We start from the raw sequence: 21,558 nt of genomic DNA on the forward strand, positions 1-21,558 counted from the left end.
ACTAAATTGTTATGTGCACAACGCAGATCAATTTCTTGTGGTGAATTGCCCATAAAATAAATTTGCAGGAATTTGTTGTCGCTATCTGACACTGGTAACAGTGAACCTGCTCTGTGATATATTTGCCCTTGTATCTGTAAATATAAATAAAATAAAGTATTATGGTGTGGTATAAATTAATGGATTGTCAGTGATCAAACTTAAATAATATTTGATCTTAAAAAGTATATATTTAGTTTGAACTAATATCTATCAAATATAAAATATAATAAAAGTGTCACTGAAACTGAATCACCATATAATATGATGACTAAGTGATATATAAGTGATTAAGAAATTGAAGATTAGTGACACATCTTAACTTTTGTGACAGAAAATTTTGTTCGCTAAAATAATTATGAGTAACTGCTATAATACATACCTTGAAAGTTGGCATAAAATTTTCCCGAACTACATTTGTTGCCCCAAATGAAGTCATTTGAAAGCAATTGTTATATTGTTGGATATGTGTCAAAAAGTGTATAGAATCTGTTCCTATTCCTGAAACCAATGAGTACAATGGTTCTGGTGGTGGGTCCAATGGTATCAATTTCACTTTACCATTTGCGCAACACAATCCATTGGCTTCGTTTTTGTATTTTAATGCCTTACAGTGTGAGCAAACCGAGTTCATAGAACCAATAACAACACATTGGTAGTTACTGTAGTCAATTGACACATCGTAACTGAAAGCAGCTCGATTCAAACTTGCGCGATTATTAGTTGAATGTCGCACTCGCGCTTCACGCATTTGTGATATCCGAATTCTTTCACGTTCATTTCCGTCATCACGTTCTTGTGCCGTACGATTAGATCGGTAATTAGCTTGGTTTGTAGCATTTCTGGTTCTTCTACCTAAATTGCTTCGTCTTATAGGAGGCATATCAAATATAAATTAGTTTTTCACTAATCACAAACTAAACAAACACTAAGTAAGTAAACACTCTGCACAAAACACGAATTTGTTTCGTGTATCAGTTGACAAAAGCAAACTCAGTAGTTTAGGTCACAGACAACTTTTTTTTTTTTTAAATTTTATATGACTTGAAGTCAAATCCTTTTAAGCCGTACGAATTGTAACGCGATTTTTGTTTGACTGATGTAATGACGTGGAAACTGATGCATTTTATCTCGCGTGCCGAAACTAATACAAAAGAAACGCGAGTTTCGGAACGCGACATTAAACTTCTCCAACTATGTATTCTGTGCTCCAACGCACACACGCACATTGTTTTGATAGATATGATCTTTGACGTTAGGAACACACCTACATTGCTTAGACAACAGTGAGTGCTTGTAATTTAATATGAACTTTATACCATAGCAATAAAGCTCAAATTGACTACGTTTTAGTTACAAATCATTTGTATAGGAAAAAGAAAAGGGCTATTTTTAGGGTTTTTCCAGCAATAATTCTAATTTTTCTCGCCGTAAAAACCATCCTTGAACTTCAACGAACATTTTAAAAAAAGATTTGGCCAAATTGGTCAAGGCGTTGTTGAGTTATGCGCTTACCAACACATTTTGCGATTCATTTTAATATGAACTTTATACCATAGCAATAAAGCTCAAATTGACTACGTTTTGGTTACAAATCATTTGTATAGGAAAAAGAAAAGGGCTATTTTTAGGGTTTTTCCAGCAATAATTCTAATTTTTCTCGCCGTAAAAACCATCCTTGAACTTCAACGAACATTTTAAAAAAAGATTTGGTCAAATTGGTCGAGGCGTTGTTGAGTTATGCGCCTACCAACACATTTTGCGATTCATTTTTATATTATAGATTTACAGTTCTTCCTTAATAATTTGGATTTGCTGGTTATTATTATTATTATTATTCATTAGTGAATTTGAATCACTTCAAGTGTTAATTGTTCTTTGTCCTGGCACCAGGTTGCCAGAACGTGATACTTCTTACATAGCTTATGTTTAATTTTTAAAGTTTTAGTTTGCAGCTGTGATGTAATTGTGGAAGATGATTTAGTTCATTGTAGTTCCTGACCATGGCTTTTTGGATTTAATAGACTAATTCTTCTCTGAATAGTGGAAGTGAAGTCCCATGCTTCTTGACAGAGCGTTGGGGAACAATGCAGGAGACCCACAACGCCATACTATGCAGGTCCTAATGGAGGTGGTAAGCCGTTGTCTTCCCCTGACCGTAATGAGGATGAATGATGATAATGAAGATGACACTATTACTCCCAGTAATCTCGGGGCAGGTGAAAATCCCTTACCCTGCCGGGAATTGAACCCGGGGCCCCCGTGCTCAGGAAGCGAGAACGCTACCGTGAGACCACGAACTGCGGACTCTCTGAATATTGCAGTTTGAAATATAGCTAAATGTTAAATTGCTTAAGACAGTATCAAATTCTTGGAAATAAATACAGATTATTCCTTTAGACACACTTGCAATATATTATTTCAGAAAACTTCAGTTAACTCTTAAGTGATAGATCTTTCGTACTACATGGACTTCACATGAACCCTGTAACTGGCAAAACATATAATGTCAAAGGGAGAGCCACCTGTGAAATAATACATCATATACCAGCTGTTGTGTAAGCACTGTTTGGCCTTTAAATTTGGTATGACCCCCACCAAATTAACAGTTCGGATGAATGGGCATAGGCAGAGGTCTATACAAGCAACACACAGTATCCTGTTGCATAGCATGCTCTACAACTTGATAGTCATGACCTCAGTGCATGTTTCACCATACGTGCCATCTGACTTCTTCCCTCAGACACAAGTTTCTCAGACCTCCACAGGTGGAACCTAGCACAACAACATGTACTTGGTTCTTGCCACCCACTGTCCATTAATTTATGTTAATTTCTTCCAGCTCAGCTTTTCTTTACAGTAACTGCTCCTTTCTTTCCTCCATTTTAATTTTCTACATCTTCCATTTTCTTACCTGTCTATTTTTCGCCACCCCCCTCCCACCACTGTACTGTACAATGCACTTAGCTTTTCACTCTTGTTAACTCATGCACGACGTTTTAGTAGTAATCTCTGTTTTGCATGTTACCCTGTCTTCCATCTGTAAGCTCTTGGGTTTTCAAATCTCATTTGGTGCAATCCCTGACAATCAGTCTTTCCTTCTCAGCCTGTCCGGTAAGTCTCCCTGATCTGCAGTTCTAGGTGATTTTCGTAGACCTCTCCAGTCCTTTTCCTTCACCCTTCTTTCTTCTCCTTCAACTCTGTCATATTTTGTCTCACCTTCCCACAACAATTAAATCATTTTCTACATTATACTGTACCATATCCCATTATGTATTTAAAGAATTGGATTATCATATTCTGTTCTGAGACGAGGATACATGGATTCTAATATTCTCTGATTTCCATTCAGGTTTGTGTTGTCCAAGGAGGCAGGAAAGTATTTAGCCTGCCTGTAGATTACGAGCCATCATGTGTTTCATTAAACAGTGAACATCCAGATGTTGCTGTTGGAGGAGCACTGGACCAAAAGGTAACAAACATTTTGCTGTTTTAGTTTTATTACTTACAAAATGTTTAGAAGTAGTATAAAAGGAGAACCTTATTAAGAGTTCAGTCCTCACAATGTTAAAACTGATGTAAAGCAAATATATTAATTTGTATGGCAAAAAATTAGTTACTAGTACCATCATGGCTGGGAGCATGTTTATATATGCCCACCCCTGCCAACCTCATAACACTCAGTAGTTAACATTTGACAACACTCTTGTGAAAGCTTGTGAAATACTAAGTACTTGATACATATAGCAGCGCTAGGTGGTTTTATTCAATTGTATTACCAAACTCTGCGTCCTCATACATATAGATCTTTCCTTCCCATTTAAATGTGGGAATGGAAAGTCCTTGGTGGAATATAAATATGGATTGAGTAAAGGATAACAAATCAGAATATAGTTGAGATATTCAGTCATTTATAGACAAGCCTGAGAAAGTTGTTAAGCTCGGCATCATGGTCATTAGTGCCTGAAGTAAAGTAATATACTGTTGCACTAAAATAAAATGCAACAGAGAGACATCCTTGTTTTTCCTGTTTTGTCACAACACTTTGGTCAAATTACGTATGTATATTAAGGAAAGTTCTGGCTGAATGTGAAGTAGGAGTAAAGGAGACTATTCACCAAAGAACAGAAGCACTGGTCGCCAGGTATACACAGGAGCGGGAGGGGAGGGTGGAACTTCCTAGCTTTTGAAATAAAATGAGAATCTCCCCTCCCCCCCCCCCCTCCCGCCCACACACGCGCGCACACATTTAGGTGGGAAGAAGGAAGAAGGGATGGTGGTAGATAGCTACTACCTTGGAGGGAGGCAGGATGTTTGCTGGATAGGAATTCAAGAGAGAGGGGTGGCAGCTGCTTGGGCTATGTATGTGATACACAGTTACAAGGGCTGGTGCAGTGCACAATGAAAGTCCCCCAGGGGACTCACGGCCCTTTCGTGAGTACGTGCGTGGCGAGCATGGAGCCCCGAGCTATTGAGGTCTTCCTTTTGTCCTGGACTGCATTTCCTTTCCCTTCCCCTCCTTCCCCGTCGTTGCTCCTTCCCCATCGTTGCTCCTTCCCCTCAGCCCTCACTTGTCCCTCTCTTCGTATCCTTGTTTATGTTGGCCCCGCTATCCTCCTGGTTCTGTTGGCTTTGAGATTTGGTTTTGTTGAGTAATTAACTCATCCTTTTGGACCCCCTCTGGGGTTTGACCTCCATTACTAAATTCCTATTCCGTAATGTGAGCTATTTGGGGAAGAGTTCCTTACCTAGTGTCTCCGGCGTGTGCCCTCCTAGTTCCTTCCATCTTTTGCTTCACATCGTTGTCTGATGCTAGGGTACATAGCCAGCATGGTAGCCAGCCGGTGTGGTGGGGTCGCTATGTACCCTTTTGGTTCAGCCCCCTGAAAAGACAGGGATCACACTTCTGATACGTGAGCTGTGACCACCTCATATAAGCCTAGGAGAGGTTGCTTTTCATCCTGGAGCATCATAACTCCCGGCAATGGCCGCCGTGCCAGATGGCCCTTGCTGTGGCTGGGTTGCGCCATGGGGAGAGCCCCTGATCAGAGTGGGTGGTATCAGGACAGACGCTATGCAAATGAAATGCATACGGATCCAGACGTGTGTCCCTTCCCCCTTCCCCCCCCCCCCCCCCCCCTGCTACCATTCTTTGAATGTCATTCAAGGTGTGTGTAATTTTTCACAGGGACCTCATCCTTCAAATTGATGAGGAACTTAGAGATAATCTAGGACGGCGGGGTGTTCACTTTGTTCGGCGTGTTCAGAAGGGCCCAACCGACAATCGCCTTGATACTGTGCCTTTATCCTCGGCTTTGAAGGGAATACCCTCCCTGAGAAGGTCAAGATTATTGTTTATCAATGTGATGTGAAGCCGTACATCCCACGAACTATGAGATGTTTTAGGTACTTAAGTTTTGGGCACGTCTTCCCACTGTTCGCAGACCCCTCTCTGTGGTGACTGTGGACGTCCACTCCATGAGGGGAGTTCCTGTGTTCCCTCTCCTGTGTGTGTTAATTGTCATGGCTATCATTCTGCACATTCACCAGATTGCCCGGCTTATAAGAAGGAAAAGAAGATACAAGAGTATATGTCCCTTGATTATGTAACTTACGCTGAGAATCGTAAGAAGTATGCACGTCTTCATCCTGTGTCAATGACGTTTAGCTGTGCTTTAGTCACATCTTCACCCCTTCCTTACCCCAGTCCTGAACCACTCTCCTCCCCCCCCTCCTCCCCTGCGGTTCCCACACCCTCCCCTCTGAGCACCACTTCCCCTCTTCAGTCGGGAAAGTGTTTCACTACTTCGGCCTCTGCAGTCAAAGTTGCCCCTCCCAGGAGCCCCCTTCCGGGCACCTTCCAGGCCAAAGGCCTGCTGCCACGCAATGATCACGAGAACCACTTTCTTTGTGCTCCCAGGTTGCCCACTCTCTTTCTGTTCCAGATCTTGCTGCAGCTGGCTCCTTTTTGTGGCACAGCCCTCCTCGATCTCAAACAGAAAAGAAGAAGATACATAAGTCCCGGCACAAGGAGCCCCTGGTGACGCCAGAGGTCCCGTCCCCACCTTCGCAACCTGCTGTTCATGGGTGTTGCCCCCTCCTTGTCGGTGACGGATGGTGACCTGGCGGCATGACTGGCTTTAGCCTGTTCACCCCCCATTTGAATCATCATTCTATGGTTATCCAATGGAATTGAAATGGATATTACTATCACATTCCAGAGTTGAAATCCCTTATTTCGTTTTACTCTGCAGCTTGTGTGGTTCTGCAGGAATCTCATTTTACTGATGATCACTCACCGGCCCTCCGTGGGTTTTGTGCTTTCTGTCAAAATCGGGTCAGCCCCCTGCGGGCCTCCGGTGGCGTTTGTACGTTGGATCATACGGATGTTGATAGCACATGAATTCCTCTCCAAACTACATTGGAAGCGGTTGCTGTTAGGGTCCACCTGGACTCTGGGGTCACAGTTTGCAATATTCATCTGCCTCCTGACAGGACTCTTACACCTGCTGCTTTAACTGTCCTCCTTCAGCAACTTCCTCCTCCCTTCCTCCTCCTCGGGGATTTTAATGCTCATCATCCCTTGTGGGATCTAATTAGGATCTTCTCATAGACCAGTTTCTTGCAGACCACGACTTGTACCTTCTTAATGATGGCTCCCTTACCCATTTCAGTGCTGTTCGTAGTACCTTTTTGCCTTTGTTCTTTCTCTTTCTTCTCCCTCGGTCCTCCCTTCATTACACTGGTTCCCATATGACGACCTTTGTGATAGTGACCACTTCCCGTTGATTCTCTCACTCCCTTCCCACTCCCCGATGGACAGGGTACTTCATTGGTCTTTCCAGCGCACCGATTGGCCTCTATATACTGCACAGGTCATTTTTTTCTCCCTCTTTGTCTGGTTATATTGATGACGTCCAACGTGATGTGTCTGATGCTATTGTTCGCCCTGCTAGCCTTGCGATCCCACGCTCACCCGGACCATTCGCCACTGGCAAGTTCCATGGTGGAGTATGGCCCTTGCCATTGCCATTTGTGATTGCCCTCGAGCTTTGCAACACCTTAAGAGGCACCCATCTGCTGCCAATTGTATTACCTTTAAACACCTTCATGCCAAAGCCCGTTACTTAATCAAACATAGCAAACGGTTGTGTTGGAAACACTTTGTTTCTTCCCTCAGTTCTACTGTCCATATGTCATGGGTATGGGCTTCACTTCGCTCTCTCCAAGGTTGCCATTGGTAGTCTACCCTCCTGGGCCTTGGCCTCCTGTATGGCCTTTGCACGGACCCTTTGATTCTCACAGAACATCTTGCGATCCATTTTGCAACAGCATCAGCATCAACCTCCTATCCGGCTGCTTTCCTTCACCAGAAACAGTGGGCCGAAGCTTCCACCTTACGTTTTACCCCTTGTCAGTCAGAATCGTACAACGAACCTTTTACTTTCTTCTTCTCATGATACGGCCCCTGGCCCACACTCCATTCATAACCAATTGCTTCCACATCTTAGTGCTCCACAACATCATCATCTTCTCCGGATGCTTAACCGTATTTGGCTCCAGCGTGACTTCCCTTCTCAATCGAGGGATAGTATTGTGGTTCCTATCCCTAAGCCTGGTAAGAACCCACTGTTTGTCAAAAGCTATCGGTCAATTAGTCTGACAAACGTTGTTTGCAAGTTACTTGAACAGATGGTAGCCCGTGGGCTCATTTGGGTCCTCGAATCTCGGGATCTATTGTCCCCTTACTAGTGTGACTTGCGAGAGGGACGGTCTGTGATCGATCATTTACTTCGCTTGGAATCCACATTTCGGCAAGCTTTTTCCCAGCAATCATATCTTTCTTACGCTTCATGAGTGGGTTCTTCGGGGCCCACTCCCAATTTTTATCTGCCAGTTCCTGTTCCATCGGTTGTTCAGGGTTCCGGTTGGTACTGTTTTTAGTTCTCCACGGACCCAGGAGAATGGCATCCCACAGGGTTTCGTATTGAGTGTACTTCTTTTCCTCATTGCTATAGGTGGTCTTGGGGCCTCCGTTGGTCCTTGGGTCACCCCTGCTTTGTATGTGGGTGATTTCTGCATTTGGGTTAGTTCCTCTTCGATGGCCTCTCCAGAGCAGCAGCTCCACGGTGCTATATGGCATGCCTGTGCATGGACCCTCACACACGGGTTTCAATTCTCTCCTATAAACTTGCGGGTGGTCCACTTCTGTCGCCTTACTACGGTCCACCCCGATCTGGAGCTCTACCTCGGTGCACAACGATTACTTGTGGTCCCATAGTTTCGTTTCCTTGGTCTTCTTTTCAACAGCTGCCTCGTATCAGACTTCTGCAGATAGATTGTTTCCGTAAACTCAAATGTCCTTCGCTTCCTAGCCCACACCTCTTGGGGTGTGGATCGTTCCACTCCTCTATGCCTTTATTGGGCCTTGGTGCTGTCTCACTTGGACTAAGGTTGTCAAGTTTATGGTTCAACTGCTTCTTCCACACTGTGCCTCCTGGATCAGGTCCACCATCATCGTGGTATCCATTTGGCCACCAGTTCCTTCCCTACTAGCCCTGTTGATAGTCTCCTGGTTGAAGCTGGGATCCCCCCCCCCCCCCCCTCCCTTTCTGTTCGGCAGTCCCAGCTTCTGGTTTCTTATGCAATTGCTGTCCATTCGTCTATTTGTCTCCCACTCATCCTTCCTATTCTATCCTGTTCCCAGACCAAGGACGTCGCCCACCTGATTCCCACCCTTGGGCGGGTTTACTGGTAGGGCTCCGCCCTGCATGTCTTCGCCTTGATTTCCAGCTTCCTTCATTGTCCTGTCTCCACGTTCCTCGGCCCCGGATTTGGATGGATCTCCGCCGAGGTCCAAAAGATTCCTTCCCCGATGGTGTTCCATCGTTTTTTCTGCTGAATTTTGAATTTTATCAGCATTTCAAGATGCTGTTGTTTTTTACACCAGTGGCTCTAAATCTGCTCGTCTTGTGGGATATGACTTCATGTCCTCTGTTGGCATGGAAAATCATCTCCTGTCAACTGCATGTGGGGTGTTTACTGTGAAATTGATGGCAATTTCCCAGGTCCTTACCTTTATTAAACAGTTCCAACTCACCCGCGGTTAGTTATGTACGGTCTCAATGAGTGGCCTTCAGGCTATTGTCCGGTGTTTTTCCCGCCATCCCTTGGTCTCGTCTATCCATGACTGTTTCACTGATCTTCACCATGCTGCTTGTTCCGTTGACTTCCTTTGGGTCCCTGGCCATGTGGGTATCCCAATGAGCTTGCTGATCGTTTGGCTGAGGGAGCAGTCACCCCCCCCCCCCCCCCCCCCCCACTTCCCTGTAACCCCTCCTGTGGTGGATTTGCAGTTTCATATCAAATCCCACTTTGCACAATCATGGGCCAACTCTTGGTAGGCTACCTCCCTGTCTAATAAACTTAGTACAATTAAGGTGACACCTGTCCCATAGCGTTCTTCCTTCTGCCTCTCCCAAAAGGACTCGACCACCCTGTGTCATCTCCGCATCGGCCATACCAGGCTGACCCCTGGTTTTCTTTTGCGTAATGAGCCACCCCCACTTTGTGGTTGTGGGGCCTTCCAGTCAGTAGCCCACATTTTGGTGGAATGCCCCCTTCTTCTTCTGGCTCTGCGTACTATGTATGGACTTCGCCGCACTTTACCTTTAATATTGGCAGACGATCCCTGTATGGTTGAATTGGTTCTCAGTTTCCTCTGTGAAAGTTGTTTTTATTTTCAGTTCTAAGGTTTTTTACTCTCCTTCTTGTGTAGGGGCAGGGTGGTGAAGTTTGGAGTGTCTCCCACTGTAAACTGTGTTTGGGGATTCCTGACTCCCAACCAACCACAATGAAAGTGATTTGGAGACGTGGACTGGGAGGGGATAACAGGACAAATGAAGGCGAAGCTGTTGGGTAGAGAGTGTGGGAACAATAAGTTAATGGAGACAGGCCACGAGGGTTACGGGAGTGAAGGATGTGTTGCAAGGATAACACCCATCTACATAGTTTACACAAAAAGTTGTTGGTGGAGGGAAGGATCCGGTTGACCCTAATTATGAAGCGCCCATGTTCTGCTCAGCTGTATGTTGTGGAACTGGTTCTTGGCCACAATTTGATGGTGGCCATTGAATCTGGTGGACCGCTGTTTGGTTGTCATACCAACATAAAAAGCTGTGCAATAATTCAAGAGCACTGGCAAATGATATGGCTGCTATTTTAAGTTGCACCCTCTCTCTTATGGGATGGGACAAGCCTGTGACAGGACTGCAGTAGGATGTGCTGGGTGGATGAATTGGGTAGTCTTGCACCTGGGTCTTTCACAGGGATGTGATGATAGTGGCAAGGTGATTGGAGTAGTAACGGGATAGGGATGGATCTGGATTTTCCACAGCTTTGGTAGGTGAAAGAATACCACTGTAGGAGATGTGGGTAGTATCTTGGGTAGAACATGTCTCACTTTTGGGTGTGATGATAATCAAAGCTGTTGCAAAGGATCTGGTTCAGTCGTTCCAGTCCAGGATGATATTGGGTGATGAGGGGACTAGTTCTTCGTAGCTAATTTTTGGGGTATAAGTCACTGGAAATCTGTTCGTTGCCTATGTTTGGGGGCTAGTGCCTTTCCATGAAGGTTCTCATGAGACCTTCGGGATACAGAACAAAGGAGATGTTGTTGTTTCCCAGCATGCTGAAGGTCTTAAGAGGGCATTCACAGACAGGCACTATCCCTCAGACAAAGTCCACAAATTATATTTCCCATGCAGTATCCATATTCTCCCACCAACACCACAAAAAAACAGCTACAAAAGAGCACACCCAGTATCATGGAGTAGAACAACTGACCCATATCCTTTGCCAGGGATTTAATTGTCTATCATTATTGCCAGAAATGAGGGACCTCCTACCCAAGATCTCGCCCCCCCCCCCCCCCCCTGCCGCAACTTACATTCTGTTGGCCACCCAGCATACACAACATCCTGGTCCATCCTTACACCACTTCCACTCTCAAGACCATGCCTCAAGGGTTACGCAATGTCTGTTAAGAAAATAAGAGATATTTTGTAATGTATGGTTGCAGAAATGCCTTGCACATTTCCTCCTTTGTAATCAGATGCTAATATTGTCGCAGAAGAAGCTGAGTAGCACTGTCATCGTGGTGTAGTGGTTATGATACTAGACTGTTGTGTGGAGGGTCGTGAGTTCAAAACTCACCTGAACTGTAAAATTTTAATTTCTATATTCGGTTTGAGAACATTCTAAAAGTATCCACGAATGTCAAGAATCATTGTACTGAAATGTTCTGTAACTGTATATATACCGTATGTGTTCTGGCCGGAAGCAGTTCACTCCGCACTCTTGTATGTGCAAAGTGCTGACTAAACCTTTGTTAAGTGAAGTTAGTGTTCGTCATTCATCTAATTACACCTTCTACATGACATTATTATGGTGGAGACGCTGGGTACTGGAACATGTGTGTAGTAAATGCTGAGCCATTAATTGCCGAACAGCTGAGCATCATAGAAACCTCCCATGCTGAGTCCGTGGGTGATATTGGTGCTTCCACTACGAGACAAGATCTTCTAGCTCAACTATCACCAGATCTCACTAAGGAACAACAGAAGAAGCTACTTGCCATTCTTCAAGAGTTCTCTGAATGCTCCAGTCCACAGGTGAAGAGCAATTAGACAAATCGACGGTGAAGCACCGGATTAGCACTGGAGAGCATCAACCAATGAGCCAGAGAGCATATTGCGTGTCAGCAATGGAATGTCAAATAATTCGCGGCGAGGTAGAGAAAATGATGAAGAATGACATCATTCAGCCTTCGCAGAGCCCATAGTCATCACCAGTGGTTCTCATCAGGAAGAAAGATGGTAGTTGGCACCTTTGTGTTGGTTACAGGAAGCTTAATAAGATAACTAAAGAGGACGTTTAACCCCTTCCACGAATTGATGATACACTAGGTTGTCTGAAGGGGGCTAAGATTTTCTCAATCATGGACATGTATTCAGGATACTGGCAAATCAAAGTAGATGAGGCTGATAGTGAGAAAGCTGCATTCTTCACCCCTGAGGTCCTATATGAGTTTAAGGTAATGCCGTTTGGTTTGTGTAATGCACCACGAACTTTTGAACAGATGATGGATAATCTTCTACGTCACCTGAAGTGGACAATTTGTCTTTGTTATTTAGATGGCATTATAGTGTTCTCAGAGACATATCATGAACATATAAAAAGACTGAGGGCCATTCTCAAGTGCCTCCAAGGAGGAGGATTGAAACTTAATCCAAGAAAGTGTCTCTTTGGAGCAAAAGAAATCAGAATACTGGGACACCTTGTGTCAAACGAAGGTGTACAGCCAGACCCAGAAAAAGTGAGATCTATAAAGGAATTTCCTATTTCTCAAAGTACGAGGGTCGGTCAAAAAGTAATGCCTCCCATTTTTTTTTACTTAAAGAAATTAAGTTAAGTGAAAAATTTGAATTTGGCGCCATTCCTCAAACCTTCTTCTGCAATCCACTGCAGTAGTAACTTTCTGTGTCAACAGGTGGCAGCACAGCAGAAGTTTGTAAGATGGCCGACATCGATGTTCGTTTGAGACAGCGTTGTGTGATTGAATTCTTGAATGCAGAAGGTGAAACGCCCATACGCATTCATGAAAGACTGAAGAAGGTGTATGGTGTTGTGACAGTGGATGTCAGCACTGTTAGACGATGGGTTCGTCGTTGTAAGGAAGCTGAAGGGCAAACACCGTTGACTGACGAAAAGCGGAGCGGCAGGCCGGTGAGTGCAGTGACTCCACACAACATTCAGCAAGTTGATGACATCATTCGTGGTGACCGTCGGGTGACTGCAGATGAAGTGTGTCGCATTATTTCTCTTAGTAAAGGCAGTGTGATCACGATTATTAAACAATTGGGGTACTCAAAAGTTTGTGCACGGTGGGTTCCAAGAATGTTAACCGATCAGAATAAAGAGGCAAGGAAAACAATAGCCTCCCAACACTTGCAGCGCTTCCGTTTGGAGTGAGATGAGTTTCTGAAAAAAATTGTGACCGGGGACGAAACATGGGTGCATTTTTTTGAACCCGAATCAAAGAGGCAGTCAATGGAGTGGCGTCACACAAGCTCGCCGAGGAAGAAAAAATTCAAAACTGTGCGATCGGCAGGGAAAGTTATGGCAACAGTTTTCTGGGATACAGAGGGTGTGATTCTGGTTGATTTTTTGGAGCAGGGATGCACAATAAATTCTGTTCAATACGTCACAACCCTCAACAAACTTAAAGCACGTCTTCAGCGAGTTCGCCCAACAAAATCAATGGCAGATGTTCTTCTTTTGCATGACAATGCAAGACCACACACCAGTCGTCACACTTCTGACGAGATTGTCAAAATTGGATGGGAAATTTTGCCTCATCCCCCATACAGCCCTGACCTGGCACCATCAGACTTCCATCTGTTCGGGCCACTAAAAGAAGCTCATCGTGGGATTCATTTTGAAGATGAGGAGGCCGTCAAAACATCCGTGCGTCAATGGCTTAGGAAGCAGAGCTGTGATTTTTACCGTGCTGGGATACATGCCCTTGTTCAAAGATGGACCAAAACTGTAGAGATGGGCGGAGATTACATTGAAAAATGACAAAATGATCCTCAATGTTGTGGTTTTCAACCTATGTAATTGCATTTAAATTTCCTGACAATTAAACGTAGAAAAAAAATAGGAGGCATTACTTTTTGACTGACCCTCGTATTAAGAGATGTGAGAATCTTGTTTGGATTTTGTTCTTACTGCCGTCGTTTTATCAAAGACTTTTGTATGAAAGCCTTGCCACTCCAAGAGTCATTAAAAGCCAATGCTGAATTTATCTGGGGTGGTGCTCAACAAGATTCTTTCGATGTGCTGCGAAAAGATCTGACAACTGACCCTGTACTTGGTCTGTATGATGAGAGAGCACCTATAGAACTACACACGGATGACAGTGGGTATGGCATCAGTGCTTATCTGGTGCATATTTTGGATGAAAAAGAGAAGGTTATAGCCTATGCTTCTAGGACACTTACAAAAGCTGAGAGAAACTACTCAACTACAGAAAGAGAATGTCTTGCTGTGATCTGAGCCATGAGCAAATTTTGACAGTATCTCTATGGAAGGCCATTCACAGTTGTTACAGACCATCATTCACTTTGTTGGTTGACAGGATGACTCACCAGGTTGGCACTACACCTTTAAGAGTATGACATTACCATAGTGTACAAAAGTGGAAGAAAACACAATGGTGCCGACTGTCTCTGTAGAAACCCTGTGCAAGACCATCAAGTCTTTGATGAAGATAGTGGTTGTCTCACTGCACTCCAGGATTTCTCTGCTGAGCAGAAGAGGGATGCCAAGATACCTCAAATTATTCTTGCCTTAAATCAGTCAGAGGATGTGAAAGGACAATTTAAGGTAGTTAATGGATTACTTTGCCAGATAAACTTCGATCACTTTGGAAAGAGCTGGTTACCAGTGATTCCTAAACACATGCGCTTGGATGTTCTACAGAAATTCCATGACACACCTGAGGCTGGACATTTAGGCTTTATTAACACATATGATAGGATACACACGAGAATTTTCTGACCAGATTTATTTAGGAGTTGTCCGTCACTATCTGTCACACTGTAGAGAGTTCCAGAGGAAAAAGGCAGTTCCTCAGAAACTATGTGGGTGACTCATACCAGTTCCACCAGCCAAACGCCTTTCTAGCTTGTTGGGATTGACCTCCTCTGACAATTTCCAACATCTGCTAGTGGCAGTAGCTGGATTAATGTTTTGCACTGGTTATCTGACATGCTATGCCATTATAAAAACTGTGAAAATAGCCAAAGTATTCGAGGTATCCAAATTCATCGTGGAAGACATTGTATTAAAACTCGGTGCCCCACGGTAGTTAATTATGGATCGAGGGAATGTTTTTCAACTGAATCTTGTGACAGGTAAACCATTGGTGCAACATTACTCATCACATGACGACTGCGTACCGTCTGCAAAATAACAGGCCTACTGAACACCTAAATATGACCTTGGCCGACGTGCTGTCAATGTTCATCAGTGTTGAGCAGAGCAACTGGGGTGAGATGCTACCTTTTGTGACATTTGCCTACAACACCGCCAAACAAGACACCACAGGATTTATGCCATTTTTCCTAGTGCATGGCGTGAGGCGACTACGACAATGGACACCATGTTTCCGCTACATCCTGATGACGTGGATGATGACTACATCAGCCAGGTGCTAACCAGAGCTGAGCAAGCTAGGCAGTTAGCCCAACTCTCTACCAGCCTGGTGACCTTGTATGGAGCTTCACTCCTGTTTGGAAGGTTGGTCTCTCAGAGAAGCTCTGTTGTGGTTGGCAGGAGAGCCAACACCGTGTTACTAGAGGAAGCCGAAAGGCACGCATTTTAGCTCACGCACGCTGGCGTGAGGTCTGGAACAGGACAAGGAAATTAGAATTTAGAAAAAACGGACGTAGCTGGTGGAATACTTAACTTTAATCCATTAATGGTGAACGTCGCCCTTGACTGTACATGATTCAGTATCAATAGTAACTGGTAATGGCGCCTTGCTAGGTCGTAGCAAATGACGTAACTGAAGGCTATGCTAACTATCGTCTCGGCAAATGAGAGCGTATTTTGTCAGTGAACCATCGCTAGCAAAGTTGGTTGTACCACTGGGGCGAGTGCTAGGAAGTATCTCTAGACCTGCCGTGTCGCGGAGCTCGGTCTGCAATCACTGATAGTGGTGACACGCGGGTCTGACGTATACTAACGGACTGCGTCCGATTTAAAGGCTACCACCTAGCAAGTGTGGTGTCTGGCGGTGACACCACATTCCTCCCCCGCAAATCGGCGTACGGTTGTGGCATAAGGCTTCCGCCCGCCGTGGGGATGACCCCATGGTTGACGTATGCGACGAGGTGGGGAACCTAACAACAGGTGAGGCTGTGCCACCCGCACCCTGCCATTCGGACCGCGGGGACTAGGAAACGCCTGAAAACCTGATCCAGGGTGCACGCCAACATGCGGTGTATGCGCCCGCAGAGAGACAGGAGGGGCCGAAGGGTCGACCTCCATCGGGCCGGGGCACCCGACGAACGAAGAAGACATATGGTCCAGAGCAGGCAAGAGTTCCATGTCGGAGGACAACTGGTCCCGGGAAGCAATCAGCGGCGCGTGACCCAGGGAGGCGCCCGGCGGTTGCAGCTATGCATCCACTGCGGGTGTCGCCGGCGGGAAAACAGGCAGCGGTGCGTCGCCATAGGGCAAAATGGGAGGCAGTGTCGGTAACACCTGGGGCCAAGGCAAGCCAGTTGATGGGTCCCCAGGGTGCTAACTGGACGGCACCGTCGCTGAAAGCAGACGGGGAGCGGCAGATCCCGTGCGACGACAGAGGCGCAGCTGATTGAGATGCCGACGCACCTCACCAGAGGCCCCCAAAGCCAGATACATAGCGCGGCCAAGGCAGCTAAGAATGCGCCTTTCGAGCCAACGCCGTGAACCCCGGTAGTGGCGGTAGTAGACAACATCGCCTGGGGCAAAAGCAGGTGTCTGCCGCTGCACAGGAACCTGATGCGGCAGATGTAGCAAAGACATCAAGGTTCGATGATGGCGACCGTGGAGCAACTCAGCCGGCGAGCGACCATCTCAGGACTGAGAGCGATACGAGGACAAAAAGAGCAATAACGCGTCTTCCCGAGAATGCGACTCTTTCAACTTCAACATCTGTGACTTGAAAGTCCTGACCAATCGTTCAGCGGCACCGTTTGACTGTGGCGAAAACGGCGCGGACGTCATGTTGAATACCATTGGCCTTGCAGAATGACTGAAATTCTGCAGACATGAATTGTGGGCCATTGTCGGAAACAATAGTCTGTGGAAGACCTTCAATGCAAAAGATAGCAGATAACGCTTGGATGGTGGCAGATCACGTCGTGGAAGACATCCGGATAACAAAAGGAAAATTACTGAATGAATCTACCACAACCAACCATCGAGCATTCCAGAATGGACCAGCAAAATCGATGTGTAAGCGTTGCCAAAGGCCTTGCAAAGGCCAGCAAAGAATTTCCGCGGTGGTGATTGTTGTTCGGCACACACCATGCAAGAAGAGCACATATTCGTAATCGTGGCATCGATTCCGAACCAAGTACAGTGCTGACGAGCAAGTTGTTCCGTTCTCACTATACCCCAATGTCCTTGGTGGAGAAGCTGTAAGACAGAGGACTGTAACGAATTTGGGACCACGACCCTGGACTGATCATTATCAGAACGCAACAGCAAAACACCACGTCGTACAAAAAGTCTCTCCTGGTGAGCAAAAAATCGGCGAACCAACGGATCCCCGATCCGTGACTTTGACAAGGGCCATTGCGTAGCAACAAAACGCAGAACGGTTGCAAGGACAGGGTTGGCAGCTGTGGCTCTAGCTACACGACGAAAATCAATCGGAAACGATTCGACCACGTCATCGGTTTCCGAATCAATGAACATGCAAGCAAGTTCGGAGGAATCAAATGCTCTATCCTCAGCAACAGGCAAACGGGACAACGCATCGGCGTTTCCGTGCTTAGCAGTGGACCGATACAAGATATCGTAACGGTACTGCGAGAGGAAAATAGACCAGCGAATGAATTTCTGTGCTGTACGTGGAGGTACAGGCTTGGTCGGATGGAAAAGCAATGTCAAAGGTTTGTGGTCTGTGAGGATGGTAAAGTGACGACCATACAAGAAATCATGAAACTTTGTAACACCAAGTATGAGAGACAATGCTTCTTTCTCGATCTGTGAATAATTTCTTTGCGCAAACGAGAGCAATTTGGACACAAAGGCAATAGGGCGATTTTGCGAACCATCTTTGTGCACAAGCACAGCACCGATCCCAAAATCCGATGCATCCACCATCAACAAAAGGGGCTTCTGGGGATCAAATGGCATAAGGCAAGTATTGGAAAGCAACGCCGATTTCAACTGGCGAAAGGCGCATTCGCATGCCGTCGTCCAGACGAACGGAACACCTTTACGGCGTAAGCGATGAAGCGGAGCTGAAATGGAAGAGGCATGCGGCACATGTCTGTGATAATAGTTAATTTTCCCCAGCACACCCTGTAGCTGCTTCAAATGCTGCGGTGAGCTGCTCGGGACTGGGATGTATGCCTTGGGCATTGAGTACATGTCCCAAGTAGGGCAAGTCATGAGCAAAAAACACACATTTGTCCTTCCGCAAGCGAAGACCATTTTATCGCAAGACCTGAAATAATGTTTTGAGATTGGCTAAATGCTCTTCTTCCGTCTTTCTGGAGATCACAATATCGTCCAGATAGTTAGCTGCAGTAGGGACCGATGCACAAACAGTTTGTAGATATTGCTGAAACAATGCAGGGGCGGATGCACACCCGAATGGCAGTCATTTGAATCGATACAAACCAAGATGCGTGTTAACCACCAAAACGCGCTGGGATTCTTGGTCCACCGGTATTTGCAAGTACGCATCCGCTAGGCCCAACTTCGAAAAATATTTACCCGGACACAGTTTGTCAAAAAGATCTTCCGGGCAGGGTAAAGGAAAAGTTGCAGTCACTAGTTGTGGATTCACTGTTGCCTTGAAGTCCACACAAAGTCTCAATTTTCCCGAAGGTTTTGGCAAAATTACTAAGAGTGATGTCCAGAGAGAAGCCTGCACACGTTCAATTACACCTTGTGATTCCAATTCGTGTAATGTTTTTGCGACCTCATCACGCAATGCGTGGGGAACATTGCGCGCTCTGAAAAATTTCTGTTGTGCGTTTACTTTCAGTTCCAAATGTGCTTTATAGTTCTTAGCGCAACCGAGGCCTGGTGCAAAAATGTCTGCAAGTTCTTCACTTAGACGAGAAACACTGTCTGAAGGCACAGTCTGGTTCACTGATAGGACCTGATTTACTGTAGACAAGTTAAACAACTGAAATAAATTGAAACCAAGCAAGTTTACTGCAGAAGAAGAACGAAGGACGTAAAATGACACAAGTTTTGCTTGTCCCTTGTATGTTGCAAGAAGGCTGCACTGTCCTAACACAGGGATATCTTAACCTGAATAACTAGTTAACTTAACATTTGCGGCACACAACGGAGGTGTGCCCAGCAGTTTGTAAGTGTCTTGATTGATCAGTGAAACTGCAGCCCCGGTATCGAGCTGGAATGGTATCACTTTGCCATTAATGTCCAAGTCCACAAAGAGTTTATTGTCCTGCTGACGACAAGAGCGACTGTCTCGTGCAACGTGAACTGACACTGGTACAAAATCACTTGCGACTTGACGGGAGTTCCGGCAACGTCGACGCACACTATTTGTGGGACGAACACAGTCACTGTTAGAGAGAGTGGCACTGGGCAGAGTGGAATGAACGACATGAATTTCCATTGGCGAAGTTTCCGAGCCTGAGTATCCTTGGTTCGATTCCGATTCTGGCGTGAAGCAAAGGGCCTGGAATGGCTTTGAGTGTCCAATCTGAGCTTTTTCTGGCAAACACTTTGAACATGTCCTTTTTTATTACAGTAAAAGCAAATAGCTTGGCGTGACGGGCAATGCTCACACGAATGTCTAGTAGCACACCGCGGGCATGATTTTAGCACTGCATTTGCTTGCTGGCGCGGTACACGTGGCTGAGAGCCTGGCGGCAGCGGCGCTGCCGGGCGCGAGGGCTGTTTACTGTTACGTGCAGCTCGCCCGGCGGGCTGGTTAACCGGACACATGGGTGGCAAAGTTTCAAATGATTCCTGAGCAAAGTCAAGTGTGTGCTGCCGATCCAATATGTCCATCACTTGTTGAAGGGAGGGATTGACTAGTTTCAAATCTGTTCCCTTATACGAACATCAGAAACGTTCTGTGCAGTTGCATCACGTACCATAGTATCTGAATAAGGGAGTCCACATTGACACTCAAAAGCACAATCCCTAGTAAGGCCTTGCAAGGTTGCAACCCACTCCCAATTAGTCTGACCTGCCATACGTTTTGTACGAAAGAAGGTATACCGTTTGGCTACTACATTGACTGATTTTTTGAAGTATGCATCTAATGCAGACAGAATTTTGTCGTAGGACAGAGTTGCTACGTCGTGTCGGGGAAATAATTTGACTATCACACGGTATGTTAGTACGCCGACTGAAGACAACAAAAATGGCTGCCACTCATTACCTTGGATTCTGTAGGCGGCGAGATGGAATCCAAATTGGCGTGACCACTCCATCCAGCTTTCCAGTGCAGCATCAAAAGGTCAAAAAGTTGGTGCAACAGCGTGTTGTGGCTGCGTTAGCGGTGGAGCGGCGACTGCCGCATCGTTTGGCATTGCACGTTGACCCTGGACGAGCTGTCCAAGGGCATCCAGTAAGGCCTGCGTCTGCTGATTCTGTAAGCGATAAAATTCGGACAGTACATCTGGAGGTGGTGGCGAAGCCATGACGCAAGTAAATCAGGGCAGTATAGTTAAGAATGCGGTATTGCCTCGTCGCCAATGTTGTGGTTGGCAGGAGAGCCAACACCGTGTTACTAGAGGAAGCCGAAAGGCACGCGTTTTAGCTCACGCAGGCTGGCGTGAGGTCTAGAACAGGACAAGGAAATTAGAATTTAGAAAATAACGGATGTAGCTGGTGGAATACTTAACTTTAATCCATTAATGGTGAATGTCACTCTTGACTGTACATGATTCAGTATCAATAGTAACTGGTAATGGCGCCTTGCTAGGTTGTAGCAAATGACGTAGCTGAAGGCTATGCTAACTATCGTCTCGGCAAATGAGAGCGTATTTTGTTAGTGAACCATCGCTAGCAAAGTTGGTTATACCACTGGGGCGAGTGCTAGGAAGTCTCTCTAGACCTGCCGTGTAGCGGCACTCGGTCTGCAATCACTGATAGTGGCGACACGCGGGTCCGACGTATACTAACGGACCGCGTCCGATTTAAAGGCTACCGCCTAGCAAGTGTGGTGTCTGGCGGTGACACCACAAGCTCCTCAGGTGCGTGGACCTTATAAGGTTGTAAAACAGAGTTCTGTTGTTACTTATGAAGTTAAAGATTTCGACCCTGACACAAGACGATGAAAGATCAGAGATACAGTCCACGTCCTTCGAATGATGCTCTATAAGGATCTTGCAACGCATGGTAAATTCGAAGCTCCAGCAGCAGGCAACAAGCGGAAAGGTGACGAAGAGTGTAGCGGCAAAGGAAGTTCTAAGAAGATCACCGCCAGGGCAAACATCCTTCATTGGGAGTCGGAGTATGCAGGACCGATGACTCATTCCTGGACTAGGATGACGTAACACCGAGACACTGTTCTCTTAAGGAGGGAGTAATGCCACAGAAGAAGCTGAGTAGCACAGTCACCGTGGTGCAGTGGTTATGCTACTAGACTTGCATGGAGGGTCGCGAGTTCAAAACTCACCTGAAAAATTTTAATTTCTATATTTGGTTTTAGTACATTCTAGAAGTATCCACAAAAGTTAAGAA

The 21,558-nt window shown here is 45.7% G+C and overlaps 1 protein-coding gene across 1 annotated transcript in view; it reads left to right on the forward strand.

Moving 5' to 3' along the window:
• Positions 1 to 21,558, forward strand: part of LOC124794306 (actin-interacting protein 1) — a 193,307-nt gene that overhangs the window by 132,785 nt on the left and 38,964 nt on the right. The window contains exon 11 of the mRNA XM_047258085.1: positions 3,392 to 3,511. Coding sequence (XP_047114041.1) covers positions 3,392 to 3,511 — 120 coding nt within the window. The remainder of the gene's footprint in view (positions 1 to 3,391; positions 3,512 to 21,558) is intronic.

This window comes from Schistocerca piceifrons, chromosome 1 (genome assembly GCF_021461385.2).
Source record: "Schistocerca piceifrons isolate TAMUIC-IGC-003096 chromosome 1, iqSchPice1.1, whole genome shotgun sequence".
NCBI classification, from domain to species: Eukaryota; Metazoa; Arthropoda; class Insecta; order Orthoptera; family Acrididae; genus Schistocerca; species Schistocerca piceifrons.